Genomic DNA, 16,069 nt, shown 5'->3' with positions numbered 1-16,069 from the left:
CCCCAATGGAGACTTTACTTTCCATCCTATGTTTAACTTTAGAAGAGACCATATGATAAAGTCCCCTTTCTTATTTTAGTCTCGTTATGCAGAACCTTGTGGTTTGAGTTAAATGGAATCTAAGAGCATTTGAAATGTAAGGTTGTCAAGTAGTTGTTGTAGTGATTTGTTTCTCCCATTATTTATGACCTAAGAGTTGAGAATGTCTTTAATACATGTATTTTTTCAGTATAGTTGTGGAAGGACACTCATATTGTATTCTCAGATGAAGTCATTTACATATTCAGGGGAGAGTATTCTGTTCTGCATGAGGAAAGTTTTTCCTTAATGTAGAATGATTTTGTGATTGACTATTCCCAAATAATAGGATGAGTGGCTTACATAGCAACTGTAACAGCATTATATACTCTCTTGGGACCGAGGACTAAAGTCAACTCTCACAGACAGCAGAATTTTAGTAATATAAGATTTCTGAAAACAAGTATTATAAGCCATTTTAACAACCCCAGACATTTAAACACTTTGCCATATAGGAATTTGAACCTTGGATAACACTAATATCTGTAAATTTCTGCATGCAGCCATTATTCAATCTGACAGTGTACTCAGTGTCCTCAGTTTGTGATCCCTCCACCAATATACATCTCTGTGTTTGGAGATATACTCTTCCTCTGATATTGTATTCAGTCATTCTTCATGGTCTCCTATGTATGTGAATATGGTTATTGGTCATTTCCATCAACTGAACCATATGCAATTTTGTTCACTCACACTACAAAGTAATGTAGAATCCCAGCTTGGAGGAGAAAAGGAGAACAGGATGACTTTCCATTTTGGTTACATCATCTGGGAACTGAGCATTGTTGTCATTTCTGCATGCTATTTACAGTTGGAGGTGACGTTTGGTATATGTACATGCCTCTAATCAATTATTAATGCATGAGATCCTTCACATGTGGGTGGGAAAATTCAGCTAACAACTGCTTTGAGGTTGGTCAATACAGGGGCACCTGCAGCTTTTACAATAAAAGTCCTGTGAGATAAGGATATTTTCAGTTACTGAAAACAGTGTATTCTCACTGCACCATTCACCATGCTTCAGTTGTTGGACTATTGTATGTAATCCTTATCGATTTATGGAATGCACAGTAATTCATTAGAAACTAGAAAAAAAAACCACTTGTCTCCAATTCACTTCAGGAATTCTAAGGGCATCAGCATGTTTAATTCAGAAGAGAGAGAGAGGGAGGGGTCAAATAAATTTAAACTATCTAGCACACAGACAAATTTATTTTGATATTTTCTTGATTCATGATTATTTCTCATAGAAATGATTGACAGATTTAGTAATCATAGACAAAACAGAAGGGCACACCATCAACAAACATTGGAAATCATATGTTGTTCATTGTTTTGCTAAACATAAGTGGGAGAAACTTGCATTCCATAATTGACTCAGGAAATTGTATATGTAAGAGCATTGTTGGATGTTATTGATTACATCTACTAAGTAAAATTATTTTTTTGCACAACAGGTAGAGGGATCATCTCTGTCAGTATCATCTGCAGAAACTTCACAGCCAAGAATTACACTTGTGTCTTCATTGCTCAGCCAGTAGAGTACAAATACATTCTATGACTTGTATACCAGTAAACAAATAGTAATAAGATAGCCTTGACCAGTTTGCCTCAAGTATTTGCTCTCTTCCATTGACCAAATTATTCCTTAATGAGGAGAAGCTAATTTTGAAGTGCTGAAAACATTGGTAGATACACAAGTAAGTATCACATACTGTACTTTAGTGAGGAGTTAGGGGCTATGGGAGTTCTGTATTTGTATTTTTCACTTGTATTTCGTATACGCAATATTTCTTACTTAGTTCACTGATGTATTATGTTTAGTATTCTATGTCTGTAGCCATAATGTTGATAAATTTATTGTGAACAGTATGACCTGTCTTCTAAAAATTGTTGATATACTGTATGGCCTTTCCTTCTGGCAGTACAATGTAACCACAGTAAGAATAACTTATTTTCACCTTTGGGCTTAAGGAATTTATGGGTTTACATAGTACAGTTTTGCTTATGCAACTTTATACTATACATATTTTTCTAATGCAATTCATGTCTGAATATGTGTAGAGTGTTATAATGCAGAATGTGTTGAGCCAACATAATTGTATGTATTTAGTGTTCTCAATTAATTCTATAAATGTATGTTGCGAATTCCTTTTCCACTTCTTGAGAAGAGTTGAATTACTCAAATGTATAAATTTAGATTGAAGTAATGATTTGATGACAGAACAGCACGCAGAAGTAGACAAAGTATGGCACCTAGTTCTTTTTATATGTGGAACTGAAGTAACACTGTAGGTACAGACATATTGGTATGTTATAATGTTGCCTGCTGATAATTTGCTTTATCAAATCCTGAATGCTTTCATAATAAGATGAAATATTGTTGTAAAGACAACATATAACAAACTGACTTATGTTGTATTAAGGATGTAGCTTTGTTTGAATTTCCCCAAGTAAAATTTAGTGTTTAGTATATAATAACTGTTAGAGATTTGGCTCTTAAAGTGCAGTGGTTGACCTCAGTATTCCATGCACAAGTATTTTCGTTTCCAGTCTCATGTTACAAGTTTACTAAAACAAAGGTGCTTGTGAATCTTATGCTTTATAACACCTAAATGAGAGAGCTCAGTATTGCCCTTGTAGAAATTTTAGTATATCTTCATTAAGAAAATCGGTACATTGGATGCCCTTGTTGCTTATAGAATATTACCAAGGAGTAGGTGCTCTTTTTTCCAGTTATGGTTCATAGGCTACTCTCAACCACATGGTAGTTTGGCATATGTCCCTTGGATTCCTTTTTATTTGTTTCATCTTTTATCCTCTTCCCTTCAGCCTTTTCTAGTTTATCTTTCTTGATATCACTTTTGTCTTGCTGAGTTAACCATCTTTTTCCACACATTTTAATTTCTTAATGCAAGCAAATAGCTTCACTTGATAGGAGAACGTATATGCAATATCATTCAGTAAAACTTTTGAGCAGACGCTCAAAGCGGTTGAATAGGTCTGTAGCTAGAATGTGTGAGGAAGATTCTGGGTGCATCATCCTGCTTTAAATATAGTAAAAAGCAACATAATATGCATTGGATTTTTGTGGAATACTTTTTTAAGCTTTAGAGAATCTAGATAATTTATATTTTAATCTTTAGAGAATCTAGATAATTTATCTCTTACATATGTGTGTTGATGTATGTGTAAGGCATGAAATATGACAAGTTTGATTGAATGTTATTATTGTTTATTGCTTTCTGAGTTATGTTTATTATTCTATTTACCTTCAGTACAAATTAACGTAAAAGATAATCTAAGAACTGTTAAAGATGCATTTTTTTTCTACTTAGGTATACAAAGTTGAATGTATTGAACAGAATTTAAAGAAATAAATGCATTACATGTACTGTGGTTGTAACTGAATGGCAAGAGACACTTATCTTTGATACTATGAATCCTTCCAGCACTGAATTCGGATAAATGTGAAATCTGAGTATACACAGTGAATTGATTTGTTATGAACTGCAGTGAACACACAACTCTGCAAAATGAGAGATATAGAATGCCTCCTTATGGTATTTTTCTCTAAGTAAGTGATCTATTTACTTGTTTGCTTTTTGCCACATGCTTGCTTATAACTAATGATCTCTCGTATACTCTCAAAAGACGACACATTCCCAGAGTGATTTTCATGTAATTTGTAAATGTTTCTTTCTCATGACTGTATCGGGTACCTTTTAAGAATATATTTTTTCTTCCACCTTCAAATGCTTTATATCTTAGGATGGAAAGAGAAGACAAAAATTTCATTGATTTAATCTAAATCTATGCATTAATTATAAGCAACATATTTGGAGCATATTTTCAACCAGATTATATACGATTACTTCAAATGATTCCAAGGGTTGGATGTGAATAATATATATTGGTGATGAGTGATTTGAATACCAACATGGTAAATGTTGTAGCTGATGGTATAACTAGGTGGGGATTGGATACTTTGTTATATGAAGGAAAATATTGGCCTGCTTGTGGAGGTGTGTGCTTAAAAGGACTGGTAACTGGGAATACATAGTTTGAAAAGAGGGACGTACATAAGCATATGTAGATGAGGAGGGATGATGGAAAGCATGCATCATTGGGTTAAGATCTAATTGTTGTGTGTAACATTTGGATGTGATTGTATTGAGAGGGGCAGTTGGTTTGATGTCTGATAATTACTTGTTAGAGAGGCAAGGGTGGAGGTTGGTTTGCTGATGACAGCATTGGTGGCAGATGCGAGTGAGAAACTGCAGATGATGACAGGTTGGAAGAATGTGTGAAAGGAAGAAATTGAGAGTAAATGTGAATAAAAGGAAGGTTATTAGGTTTAGCAAGATAGTGGGACATGTTAGATGGGTTGTGAATTTAAGTGGAGAAAATTTAGAGGAATTGAGGTGTTATGGATACCTGGGACATGGCAGTAAATGGAACCATGAAAGCAAAAGTAAGGGTGAGTGAGGAGGTGAAGGTCATGGGAGTATTGAAGAACGCATTGAAAGAGATGTCATTATCTGAGATGGCAAACTTGGGTATGTTGACAGGTGTTGAAGCAGAAGGATTTTGTATGGATGTGAGGCTTGAACTTTCGATGCAGATGTGCAGAGGAGGATGGATGTGTTAGAAAGAAAATGTTTTAGGACAGTGTATAGTTTCAGGTGGTTTGATCAAGTAAGTGATAGAAGGGTAAGAGAGAGATGTTGTAATAAAAAGAGAGTGGTTTAGAGAGCTTAATTGGGTGTGCTGAAATGGTCTGAACATATAGAGAGAATGAGTGAGGAATGGTTGACCAGGAGGATGTATATGTATCAGAAGTGGAGGGAGTAACTAGATTTTGAGCGATAGCGAAAATTCCATTCATCTATTTATTTAGGTAGAAATAGCAGGAACTAGGTAGGAGCCTCTGGAAATACTGTGCTGGAGTTGCCTTCTGCCTGTGGCCTGTTAAAGCTAAAGGCAAAGGAGCAGCACTTGAGCTCACTGGTTATGAAAACTCTATTGTGGTGGCCAACTCCTTGAGGGAGTTCCGTTTAGGAACAGACATCAGATATATATATTATTTTATATTTATTTATTATTCTTTGTTGCTATTTCCAGCGTTAGCGAGGTAGTGCAAGGAAACAGACGAAAGAATGGCCCAACCCACCCACATACACATGTATATACATACACGTCCACACACGCACATATACATACCTATGCATCTCCATGTATACATATATATACACACACAGACATATACATGTATACAGATGTACCTAATTCATAGTCTGCCCTTATGCATTCCCATCGCCACCCCGCCACACATGAAATAACAACCCCCTCCCCCCGCATGTGCGCGAGCTAGCGCTAGGAAAAGACAACAAAAGCCACATTCGTTCACACTCAGTCTCTAGCTGTCATGTATAATTCACCAAAACAACAGCTCCCTTTCCACATCCAGGCCCCACAGAACTTTCCATGGTTTACCCCAGACGCTTCACATGCCCTGGTTCAATCCATTGACTGCATGGCGACCCCGGTATACCACATTGTTCCAATTCACTCTATTCCTTGCACGCCTTTCACCCTCCTGCATGTTCAGGCCCTGATCACTCAAAATCTTTTTCACTCCATCTTTCCACCTCCAGTTTGGTCTCCCACTTCTCCTCGTTCCCTCCACCTCTGACACATATATCCTCTTTGTCAATCTTTCCTTACTCATTCTCTCCATGTGACCAAACCATTTCAAAACACCCTCTTCTGCTCTCTCAACCACACTCTTTTTATCACCACACATCTCTCGTACCCTTTCATTACTTACTCGGTCAAACCACCTCACACCACATATTGTCCTCAAACATCTCATTTCCAGCACAACCACCCTCCTCCGCACAATGCTATCTATAGCCCATGCCTCGCAACCATATAAGATTGTCGGAACCACTGTTCCATCAAACATAGCCATTTTTGCTTTCTGAGATAATGTTCTTTCTTTCTAAAAGGGGAAACAGAAGAAGGAGTCATGCGCGGAGTGCTCATCCTCCTCGAAGGCTCAGATTGGGGTGTCTAAATGTGTGTGGATGTAACCAAGAAGAGAAAAAAGGAGAGATAGGTAGTATGTTTGAGGAAAGAAACCTGGATGTTTTGGCTCTGAGTGAAACGAAACTCAAGGGTAAACGGGAAGAGTGATTTGGGAATGTCTTGAGAGTAAAGTCCCTGTGGATCTCTATGGTTCTGAATCCGTCCCTGTGGATCCCCATGGTTCTGAACTCGTCCCTGTGGATCCTTGTGGTTCTGAACTCAGGTTGGTGAGAGGACAAGAGCAAAGGGAGGAGTAGCACTACTCCTGAAGCAGGAGTTGTGGGAGTATGTAATAGAGTTTAAGAAAGTAAACTCTAGATTGATATGGGTAAAACTGAAATTGGATGAAGAGAGATGGGTGATTATTGGTGCATATGCACCTGGTCATGAGAAGAAAGATCATGAGGGGCAAGAGTTTTGGGAGCAGCTGAGTGAGTGTGTTAGCAGCTTTGATGCATGAAACCGGGTTATAGCGATGGTTAATTTGAATGCAAAGGTGAGTAATGTGGCAGTTGAGGGTATAATTAGTGTACGTAGGGTGTTCAGTGTTGTAAATGGAAATGGTGAAGGACTTGTAGATATGTGTGCTGAAAAAGGACTGGTGATTGGGAATACTTGGTTTAAAAAGAGAGAGATACATAAGTATATGTATGTAAGTAGGAGAGATGGCCAGAGAGCATTATTGGATAACGTGTTAATTTGATAGGCGCGTGAAAGAGAGACTTTTGGATGTTAATGTGCTGAGAGGGGCAACTGGAGGGATGTCCGATCATTATCTTGTGGAGGCGAAGGTGAAGATATATAGAGGTTTTCAGAAAAGAAGAGAGAATGTTGGGGTGAAGAGAGTGGTGAGAGTAAGTGAGCTTGGAAAGGAGACTTGTGTGAGGAAGTACTAGGAGAAATTGAGTGCAGAATGGAAAAAGGTGAGAGGAAATGATGTAAGGGGAGTGGGGAAGGAATGGGATGTATTTAGGGAAGGAGTGATGGCATGCACAAAAGATGCTTGTGGTGTGAGAAAGGTGGGAGGTGAGTAGTGAGTGGTGGGATGAACAGGTAAGATTTTGAGTGAAAAAGAGGAGAGAGGCATTTGGACGACTTTTGCAGGGAAATAGTGCAAATGACTGGGAGATGTATAAAAGAAAGAGGTAAGAGGTCAAGAGAAAGGTGCAACAGGTGAAAAAGAGGGCAAATTTGAGTTGGGGCGAGAGAGTATCATTAAATCTTAGGAAGAATAAAAAGATGTTTCATAAATTCTCCTGCAATACCATCCAAACCCGCTGCCTTGCCGGCTTTCATCCTCCGCAATGCTTTTGCTACCTCTTCTCTGTTTACCAAATCATTTTTCGTAACCCTCTCACTTTGCACACCACCTCGACCAAACACCCTATATCTGCCACTCTATCATCAAACACATTCAACAAACCTTCAAAATACTCCATCTCCTTCTCACATCACCACATCACCTCCCCATTAGCCCCCTTCACTGAAGTTCCCATTTGCTCCCTTGTCTTATGTGCTTTATTTACCTCCTTGCAAAACATCTTTTTATTCTCCCTAAAAAAAGTGGGTGACTATTGTTGACTGGTTGGTGAGGTTAATTAATGTATGTATGTCTCATGGTGAGGTGTCTGAGGATTGGCAAAATGCTTGCATAGTGCCATTGTACAAAGGCAAAGGGGATAAAAGTGAGTGCTTCAATTACTGAGGTATAAGTCTGTTGAGTATTTCTGGTAAATTATATGGGACGGTATTGATTGAGAGGGTGAAGGCATGTACAGAGCATCAGATTGGGGAAGAGCAGTGTGGTTTCAGAAGTGGTAGAGGATGTGTGGATCAGGTGTTTGCTTTGAAGAATGTATGTGAGAAATACTTAGAAAAGCAAATGGATTTGTATGTAGCATATATGGATCTGGAGAAGTCATATGATAGAGTTGATAGAGATGCTCTGTGGAAGGTATTACGAATATATGGTGTGGGAGGCAAGTTGTTAGAAGCAGTGAAAAGTTTTTATTGAGGATGTAAGGCATGTGTATGTGTAGGAAGAGAGGAAAGTGATTGGTTCTCAGTGAATGTAGGTTTGCGGCAGGGGTGTGTGTTGTGTCCATGGTTGTTTAATTTGTTTATGGATGGGGTTGTTAGGGAGGTGAATGCAAGAGTTTTGGAAAGAGGGGCAAGTATGCAGTCTGTTGTGGATGAGAGAGCTTGGGAAGTGAGTCAGTTGTTGTTTGCTGATGATACAGCGCTGGTGGCTGATTCGTGTGAGAAACTGCAGAAGCTGGTAACTGAGTTTGTTAAAGTGTGTGAAAGAAGAAAGCTGAGAGTAAATGTGAATAAGAGCAAGGTTATTAGGTACAGTAGGGTTGAGGGACAAGTGAATTGGGAGGTAAGTTTGAATGGAGAAGAACTGGAGGAAGTGAAGTGTTTTAGATATCTGGGAGTGGACTTGGCAGCTGATGGAAGCGGAAGTGAATCATAGGGTGGGGGAGGGGGCGAAAGTTCTGGGAGCGTTGAAGAATGTGTGGAAGTCGAGAACATTATCTCTGAAAGCAAAAATGGGTATGTTTGAAGGAATAGTGGTTCCAACAATGTTATATGGTTGGAGGCGTGGGCTATGGATAGAGTTGTGTGGAGGAAGGGTGGATGTGCTGGAAATGAGATGTTTGAGGACAATATGTGGTGTGAGATGGTTTGATTAAGTAATGATAGGGTAAGAGAGATGTGTGGTAATAAAAAGAGTGTGGTTGAGAGAGCAGAAGAGGGTGTTTTGAAATGGTTTGGTCACATGAAGAGAATGAGTGAGGAAAGATTGACCAAGAGGATATATGTGTCAGAGGTGGAGGGAACGAGGAGAAGTGGGAGACCTAATTGGAGGTGGAAAGATGGAGTGAAAAAGATTTTGAGTGATTGGGACTGGAACATGCAGGAGGGTGAAAGGTGTGCAAGGAATAGAGTGAGTTGAAACGATGTTGTATACCGGAGTCGACGAGCTGTCAATGGATTGAACCAGGGCATATGAAGCGTCTGGGGTAAACCATGGAAAGTTTTGTGGGGCCCGGATGTGGAAAGGGAGCTGTGGTTTCGGTGCATTATTGCATGACAGCTAGAGATGGAGTGTGAACGAATGTGGCCTTTCTTGTCTTTTCCTTGTGCTACCTCATGCACATTTGGGGGGAGGGGGTTGTTATTTCATGTGTAGTGGGGTGGCGATGGGAATGAATAAAGGCAGACAGTATGAATTATGTACATATGTATATATGTATATGTCTGTGTGTGTATATATATGTATACGTTGAGATGTATAGGTATGTATATTTGCGTGTGTGGACGTGTATGTATATACATGTGTATGTGGGTGGGTTGGGCCATTTCTTTCGTCTGTTTCCTTGCACTACCTGGCTAACGCGGGAGACAGAGACAAAGCAAAATAAATAAATACAAATAGAAAAAGATGTTTTGGAAGGAGGTAAATAAAGTGCGTAAGACAAGAGAATAAATGGGAACATCGGTGAAGGGGGCAAGTGGAGAGGTAATAACAAGTACTGGTGAAGTGAGAGGGAGATTGAGTAAGTATTTTGAAGGTTTGTTGAATGTGTTTGATGATAGAGTGGCAGATGTAGGGTGTTTTGGTTGAGGTGGTGTGCAAAGTGAGATGGTTAGGAAGTATGATTTGATAAACAGAAAGGAGGTAGTAAAAGCTTTGCTGAAGATGAAAGCTGGGAAGGCAGCGGGTTTGGATGGTATTGCAGTGGAATTTATTAAAAGAGGGGGTGACTATGTTGTTGACTGGTTGCTAAGGATATTTAATGTATGTATGACTCATGGTGAGGTGCCTGAAGATTGGCGGAATGCATGCATAGTGCCATTGTACAAAGGCAAAGGGGATAAAGGTGAGTGCTTCAATTACAGAGGTATAAGTTTGTTGAGTATTCCTGGGAAATTATGTGGGAGGGTATTGATAGAGAGGGTGATGACATGGAGTGAAAAAGATTTTGAGCGATCGGGGCCTGAACATGCAGGAGGGTGAAAGGCATGCAAGGAATAGAATGAATTGAAACGATGTGCTATACCATGGTCGATGTGCTGTCAGTGGATTGAACCAGGGCATGTGAGGCGTCTTGGGTAAACCATGGAAAGTTTTGTGGGGCTTGGATATATATATATATATATATATATATATATATATATATATATATATATATATATATATATATATATATATATCTTTTTCACTCCATCTTTCCACCTCCAATTTGGTCTCCCTCTTCTCCTTGCTCCCTCCACCTCTGACACATATATCCTCTTGGTCAAGCTTTCCTCACTCATCCTCTCCATGTGCCCAAACCACTTCAAAACACCCTCTTCTGCTCTCTCAACCACGCTCTTTTTATTTCCACACATCTCTCTTACCCTTACGTTACTCACTCGATCAAACCACCTCACACCACACATTGTCCTCAAACATCTCATTTCCAGCACATCTATCCTCCTGCGCACAACTCTATCCATAGCCCACACTTCGCAACCATACAACATTGTTGGAACCACTATTCCTTCAAACATACCCATTTTTGCTTTCCGAGATAATGTTCTCGACTTCCACACATTCTTCAAGGCTCCCAGGATTTTTGCCCCCTCCCCCACCCTATGATCCACTTCCGCTTCCATGGTTCCATCCGCTGCCAGATCCACTCCCAGATATCTAAAACACTTTACTTCCTCCAGTTTTTCTCCATTCAAACTTTCCTCCCAATTGACTTGACCCTCAACCCTACTGTACCTAATAACCTTGCTCTTATTCACATTTACTCTTAACTTTCTTCTTTCACACACTTTACCAAACTCAGTCACCAGCTTCTGCAGTTTCTCACATGAGTCAGCCACCAGCGCTGTATCATCAGCGAACAACAACTGACTCACTTCCCAAGCTCTCTCATTCCCAACAGACTTCATACTTGCCCCTCTTTCCAAAACTCTTGCATTCGCCTCCTTAACAACCCCATCCATAAACAAATTAAACAACCATGGAGACATCACACACCCCTGCCGCAAACCTACATTCACTGAGAACCAATCACTTTCCTCTCTTCCTACACGTACACATGCCTTACATCCTCGATAAAAACTTTTCACTGCTTCTAACAACTTGCCTCCCTCACCATATATTCTTAATACCTTCCACAGAGCATCTCTATCTACTCTGTCATATGCCTTCTCCAGATCCATAAATGCTACATACAAATCCATTTGCTTTTCTAAGTATTTATCACATACATTCTTCAAAGCAAACACCTGATCCACACATCCTCTACCACTTCTGAAACCACACTGCTCTTGCCCAATCTGATGCTCTGTACATGCCTTCACCCTCTCAATCAATACCCTCCCATATAATTTGCCAGGAATACTCAACAAACTTATACCTCTGTAATTTGAGCACTCACTCTTATCCCCTTTGCCTTTGTACAATGGCACTATGCACGCATTCCGCCAATCCTCAGGCACCTCACCATGAGTCATACATACATTAAATAACCTTACCAACCAGTCAATAATACAGTCACCCCCTTTTTTAATAAATTCCACTGCAATACCATCCAAACCTGCTGCCTTGCCGGCTTTCATCTTCCGCAAAGCTTTTACTACCTCTTCTCTGTTTACCAAATCATTTTCCCTAACCCTCTCACTTTGCACACCACCTCGACCAAGACACCCTATATCTGCCACTCTATCATCATATATATATATATATATATATATATATATATATATATATATATATATATATATATATATATATATATACATATATATATATATATATATATATATATATATATATATATATATATATATATATATATGCAGGAGGATAGATGTGCTGGAAATGAGATGTTTGAGGACAATGTGTGGTGTGAGGTGGTTTGATCGAGTAAGTAACGTAAGGGTAAGAGAGATGTGTGGAAATAAAAAGAGCGTGGTTGAGAGAGCAGAAGAGGGTGTTTTGAAATGGTTCGGGCACATGGAGAGAATGAGTGAGGAAAGATTGACCAAGAGAATATATGTGTCGGAGGTGGAGGGAACGAGGAGAAGAGGGAGACCAAATTGGAGGTGGAAAGATGGAGTGAAAAAGATTTTGTGTGATCGGGGCCTGAACATGCAGGAGGGTGAAAGGAGGGCAAGGAATAGAGTGAATTGGAGCGATGTGGTATACCGGGGTTGACGTGCTGTCAGTGGATTGAATCAAGGCATGTGAAGCGTCTGGGGTAAACCATGGAAAGCTGTGTAGGTATGTGTATTTGCGTGTGTGGACGTATGTATATACATGTGTATGGGGGTGGGTTGGGCCATTTCTTTCGTCTGTTTCCTTGCGCTACCTCGCAAACGCGGGAGACAGCGACAAAGCAAAAAAAAAAAAAAAAAAAAATATATATATATATATATATATATATATATATATATATATATATATATATATATATATATATATCCCTGGGGTTAGGGGAGAAAGAATACTTCCCACGTATTCCCTGCATGTCGTAGAAGGCGACTAAAAGGGAAGGGAGCGGGAGGCTGGAAATCCTCCCCTCTCGTTTTTAGGTTTCCAAAAGAAGGAACAGAGAAGGGGGCCAAGTGAGGATTTTCCCCCAAAGGCTCAGTCCTCTGTTCTTAACGCTACCTCACTAACGTGGGAAATAGCGAATAGTATAAAATATATATTTTATTTTATCGCTACCAAATATATATATTTATTTATATATATACTTCCCTCGTATTCCCTGTGTGTCGTAGAAGGCGACTAAAAGGGGAGGGAGCGGGTGGCTGGAAATCCTCCCCTCTCGTTTTTTTCAATTTTCCAAAAGAAGGAACAGAGAAGGGGGCCAGGTGAGGATATTCCCTCATAGGCCCAGTCCTTTGTTCTTAATGCTGCCTCGCTATTGCGGGAAATGGCGAATAGTACGAAAGAAAAGAAAAAGATATATATATATATATATATATATATATATATATATATATATATATATATATATATATATACGTTAAAATGTATAGGTATGTTCATGTGCGTGTGTGGACGTGTATCGATATGCATGTGTATGTTGGTGGGTTGGGCCATTCTTTCGTCTGTTTCCTTGCGGTACCTCGCTAACGCGGGAGACAGCGACAAAGTTTGTAAAATGGGGAAAAAAATACACATATATATATATATATATATATATATATATATATATATATATATATATATATATATATATATGCGCATAAACATACATGTACATATACATAACACATATACATATACATACACATATACATTATACTCATGTGACTCGCTTGAAAGAGTGAATGCAGTTAAAACCTCCCGCAAGAGTAACAGTAACTTAAAATACGGTCATTTTTAAAACTGATTGTTCATATTTAAAAGACTTTAACGTTCCAACACCTAACATGTCTGTACAAAAGTGTAGCCATGTCTGTTTGTGACCCAGAAAAATAGATCTAATATGACTTTATTGGTTGTGACCAATCAACGGGAATACAGAACGATTGACCGGTTAGTTAACGAGTTCTCCTCTTAGTCGAGTACCTATGCCTTGCTCGTCCCTTAGCATTTACTGTTGATAAACTGACAAACTAAAGTAAGCTGTAGCGAGTATAACTAACTAAACTAACTTGCAGCTTGTTTGTAGGAGGGTTCGAGAGAGGCTCATACGTTAAAACGGGTCTCAGTGATTAGCTAGGGAAGATAGAAGCAACAGATGCAATGTTTATAGTGTTCAGGAGTACCAAGTATGTGATTAAAATGATGGTATATACAATGACCACCTATTGGACAACAACACTGTCGGGATAAGTAATAAAAGGAAACATTTATTTGCGAACTTAATACACAGGAAGAATGATAACGAGATGCATTAATAATAGAATGCAAATTAAGACCTCATTCATTTCATTGACTAACATAGGGTCGTTTTAAAAACACACGTATGTTTACCTCGGTTAAATGAACGATGGAGGGAGGATGATAATGGGCAGTTGTCGGGAGGGAGGGAGGGAGGGAGCGACCGAGCGAGAAGTCTACCATTCAGTGTGACTCAAACCTTGACAGGGCCAACAGCGTGTCCTGGTCTCTCTCTCTCTCTCTCACTAGCCTGACTCGCTCTCGCTGGTTGTTGCCCGCCTCACTGTTAGGGTGCGTGAGGCACACACGTGTGTGTGTGTGGCCAGCTTCACACACATTCCCGGAGGACTTAACACGAGCTACTCTTCAGTTTTTGTTGTAGCATCTTTACGTACATGTAGTGATACGATAAGCAAAGTTAAGATTACAACACATTTCTGTAACATTACATCTTGAAACTACATCGATGTCATTAACTTTTCACTACCGGGTGAATTAATGTGTGATTAATTGGAAATTATACTTAATACAAAGTATTAATTGATTTGAAATTGTTTCAAAGAAAAGGATTGATTATTAAAACTGGTTAATTACTGAGAGCAGACTGTTGTTTCTGTTGGAAGTGATTAGAGTTTTTGGACAGTGATGTAACACCTTTATATGTTCATCGTGTGATTTTAAGATTACAATAACTGCAGGTTCAGAGAGTTCTATCTATAGTGCTTACAGTAAGTGAATATTGTTTACTCATAGAACAGCAGAATATATCGTAACCGCGTTTAACAAAATTTGTGTCCTCTATTTTCAGACGATTTAAGTGACCCTCCGAATGAACAATGATAATCATTTGGAAACAAGTGTAATCTGTGTTAGAAATATAAGTGGAGGAATATAAACATAATCTCGTCCTACCTTGTTCGGCGTGGACCCTGAATGACATTACCCGCCCTAACTTACAGTACGTAGGTGAAGAAGTCACCACACCACCACTAAGATGTCTTCCCTCTTCAACAAGATCAGGAAAATTAAAGAAGGTAAGCTATGGTAGAAATGAGAAGTTTGGTGAGTGGCGTCCGTGCGTCTGGCAGCGGCGGGACCAGCATGTGCTTCCTTCCCATACCATCACCTGGCCCTCACCTCTTGACCACATATGTCATTAAGTTTTTATCTAAGTTATGCTCTTTTATCTATCAGTCTATATATTTATCTGGTTATCTATATAAATTTATCCGTATCTATATATTCACGCTTTAACGAGTTAACGTCAGGAACAAACTACCATTGGCCTGCTTTGCACACGTTAAATATAAAAATCTCAACATTACAGTTCGTTCGTCATATATTCTGGGTCACACATGATTGAAGTATTCGTTATGGTTCCGAGATTTTTATTTTCTCGTGTGTGTGTGTGTGTGTGTGTGTGTGCTTGTACGTAATTTTGGGGTGGCGGTAATTTGTAAAACTTGAGAGGCTTTTATTTTCATTATTTGGATTTTTTCATTAATAATGAATATAATGTCCCTATCTCTTACCATTTGTAACAGTAACGGCCAGGTCCCACCCAGGGTTATCTGAGTGGGTTAAGGTTATCTGGCAGCTTGTGTGTGTGTGTCATCTGCAGGTGTTTTCTTTGCTCTTTTCCCGTTAACCATATAACAGAGCTCGTTGAAATCTTGAGTGTCATTGTTAGCTTTCCGGCGACATCCATCCACATGATTGGCGTGTCGGGAAGCTGTCCGCTCCTCCTTTTAGCTGAGCAAAACCACGTTTTGGTAGGAGGTGCAACCTGTCTCCCCTCGGTGTAGCGTCTCGTTGTCCGGGAAGCCAAAAGTAGCCTATTCCTACTGGCTGGACATCAATAACTGGTTTCATAATCCGCGTAACACCAGATTATACTTGTGGAACTTGGTATTTCATATTTGTAATGCATTTTAGAATATCATTCGTTCATCGTTAAAGTGATTAAAGTGTTTAAGTACCTAGAAAATCGAGTAGTTTAGA

At 39.2% G+C, this 16,069-nt stretch overlaps 1 protein-coding gene across 3 annotated transcripts in view; it reads left to right on the top strand.

Annotated features, from left to right (window-relative positions):
• Positions 1-15,057, top strand: part of LOC139767294 (uncharacterized) — a 79,826-nt gene extending 64,769 nt beyond the window's left edge. For 2 of the 3 annotated variants that reach the window (XM_071696494.1, XM_071696493.1), the window contains exon 16: positions 1,536-3,472. In XM_071696494.1, coding sequence (XP_071552595.1) covers positions 1,536-1,619 — 84 coding nt within the window. In that variant the 3' untranslated portion in view covers positions 1,620-3,472. Of the gene's footprint in view, positions 1-1,535; positions 3,473-3,530; positions 3,656-14,876 lie in introns of those variants that run through there. The other variant, XR_011717034.1, reaches the window with a different exon arrangement.
• Positions 15,058-16,069: the final 1,012 nt, after the last annotated feature.

This window comes from Panulirus ornatus, chromosome 59 (genome assembly GCF_036320965.1).
Source record: "Panulirus ornatus isolate Po-2019 chromosome 59, ASM3632096v1, whole genome shotgun sequence".
Classification (NCBI taxonomy): Eukaryota; Metazoa; Arthropoda; class Malacostraca; order Decapoda; family Palinuridae; genus Panulirus; species Panulirus ornatus.
This window is presented reverse-complemented; position numbering and strand designations above follow the sequence as displayed.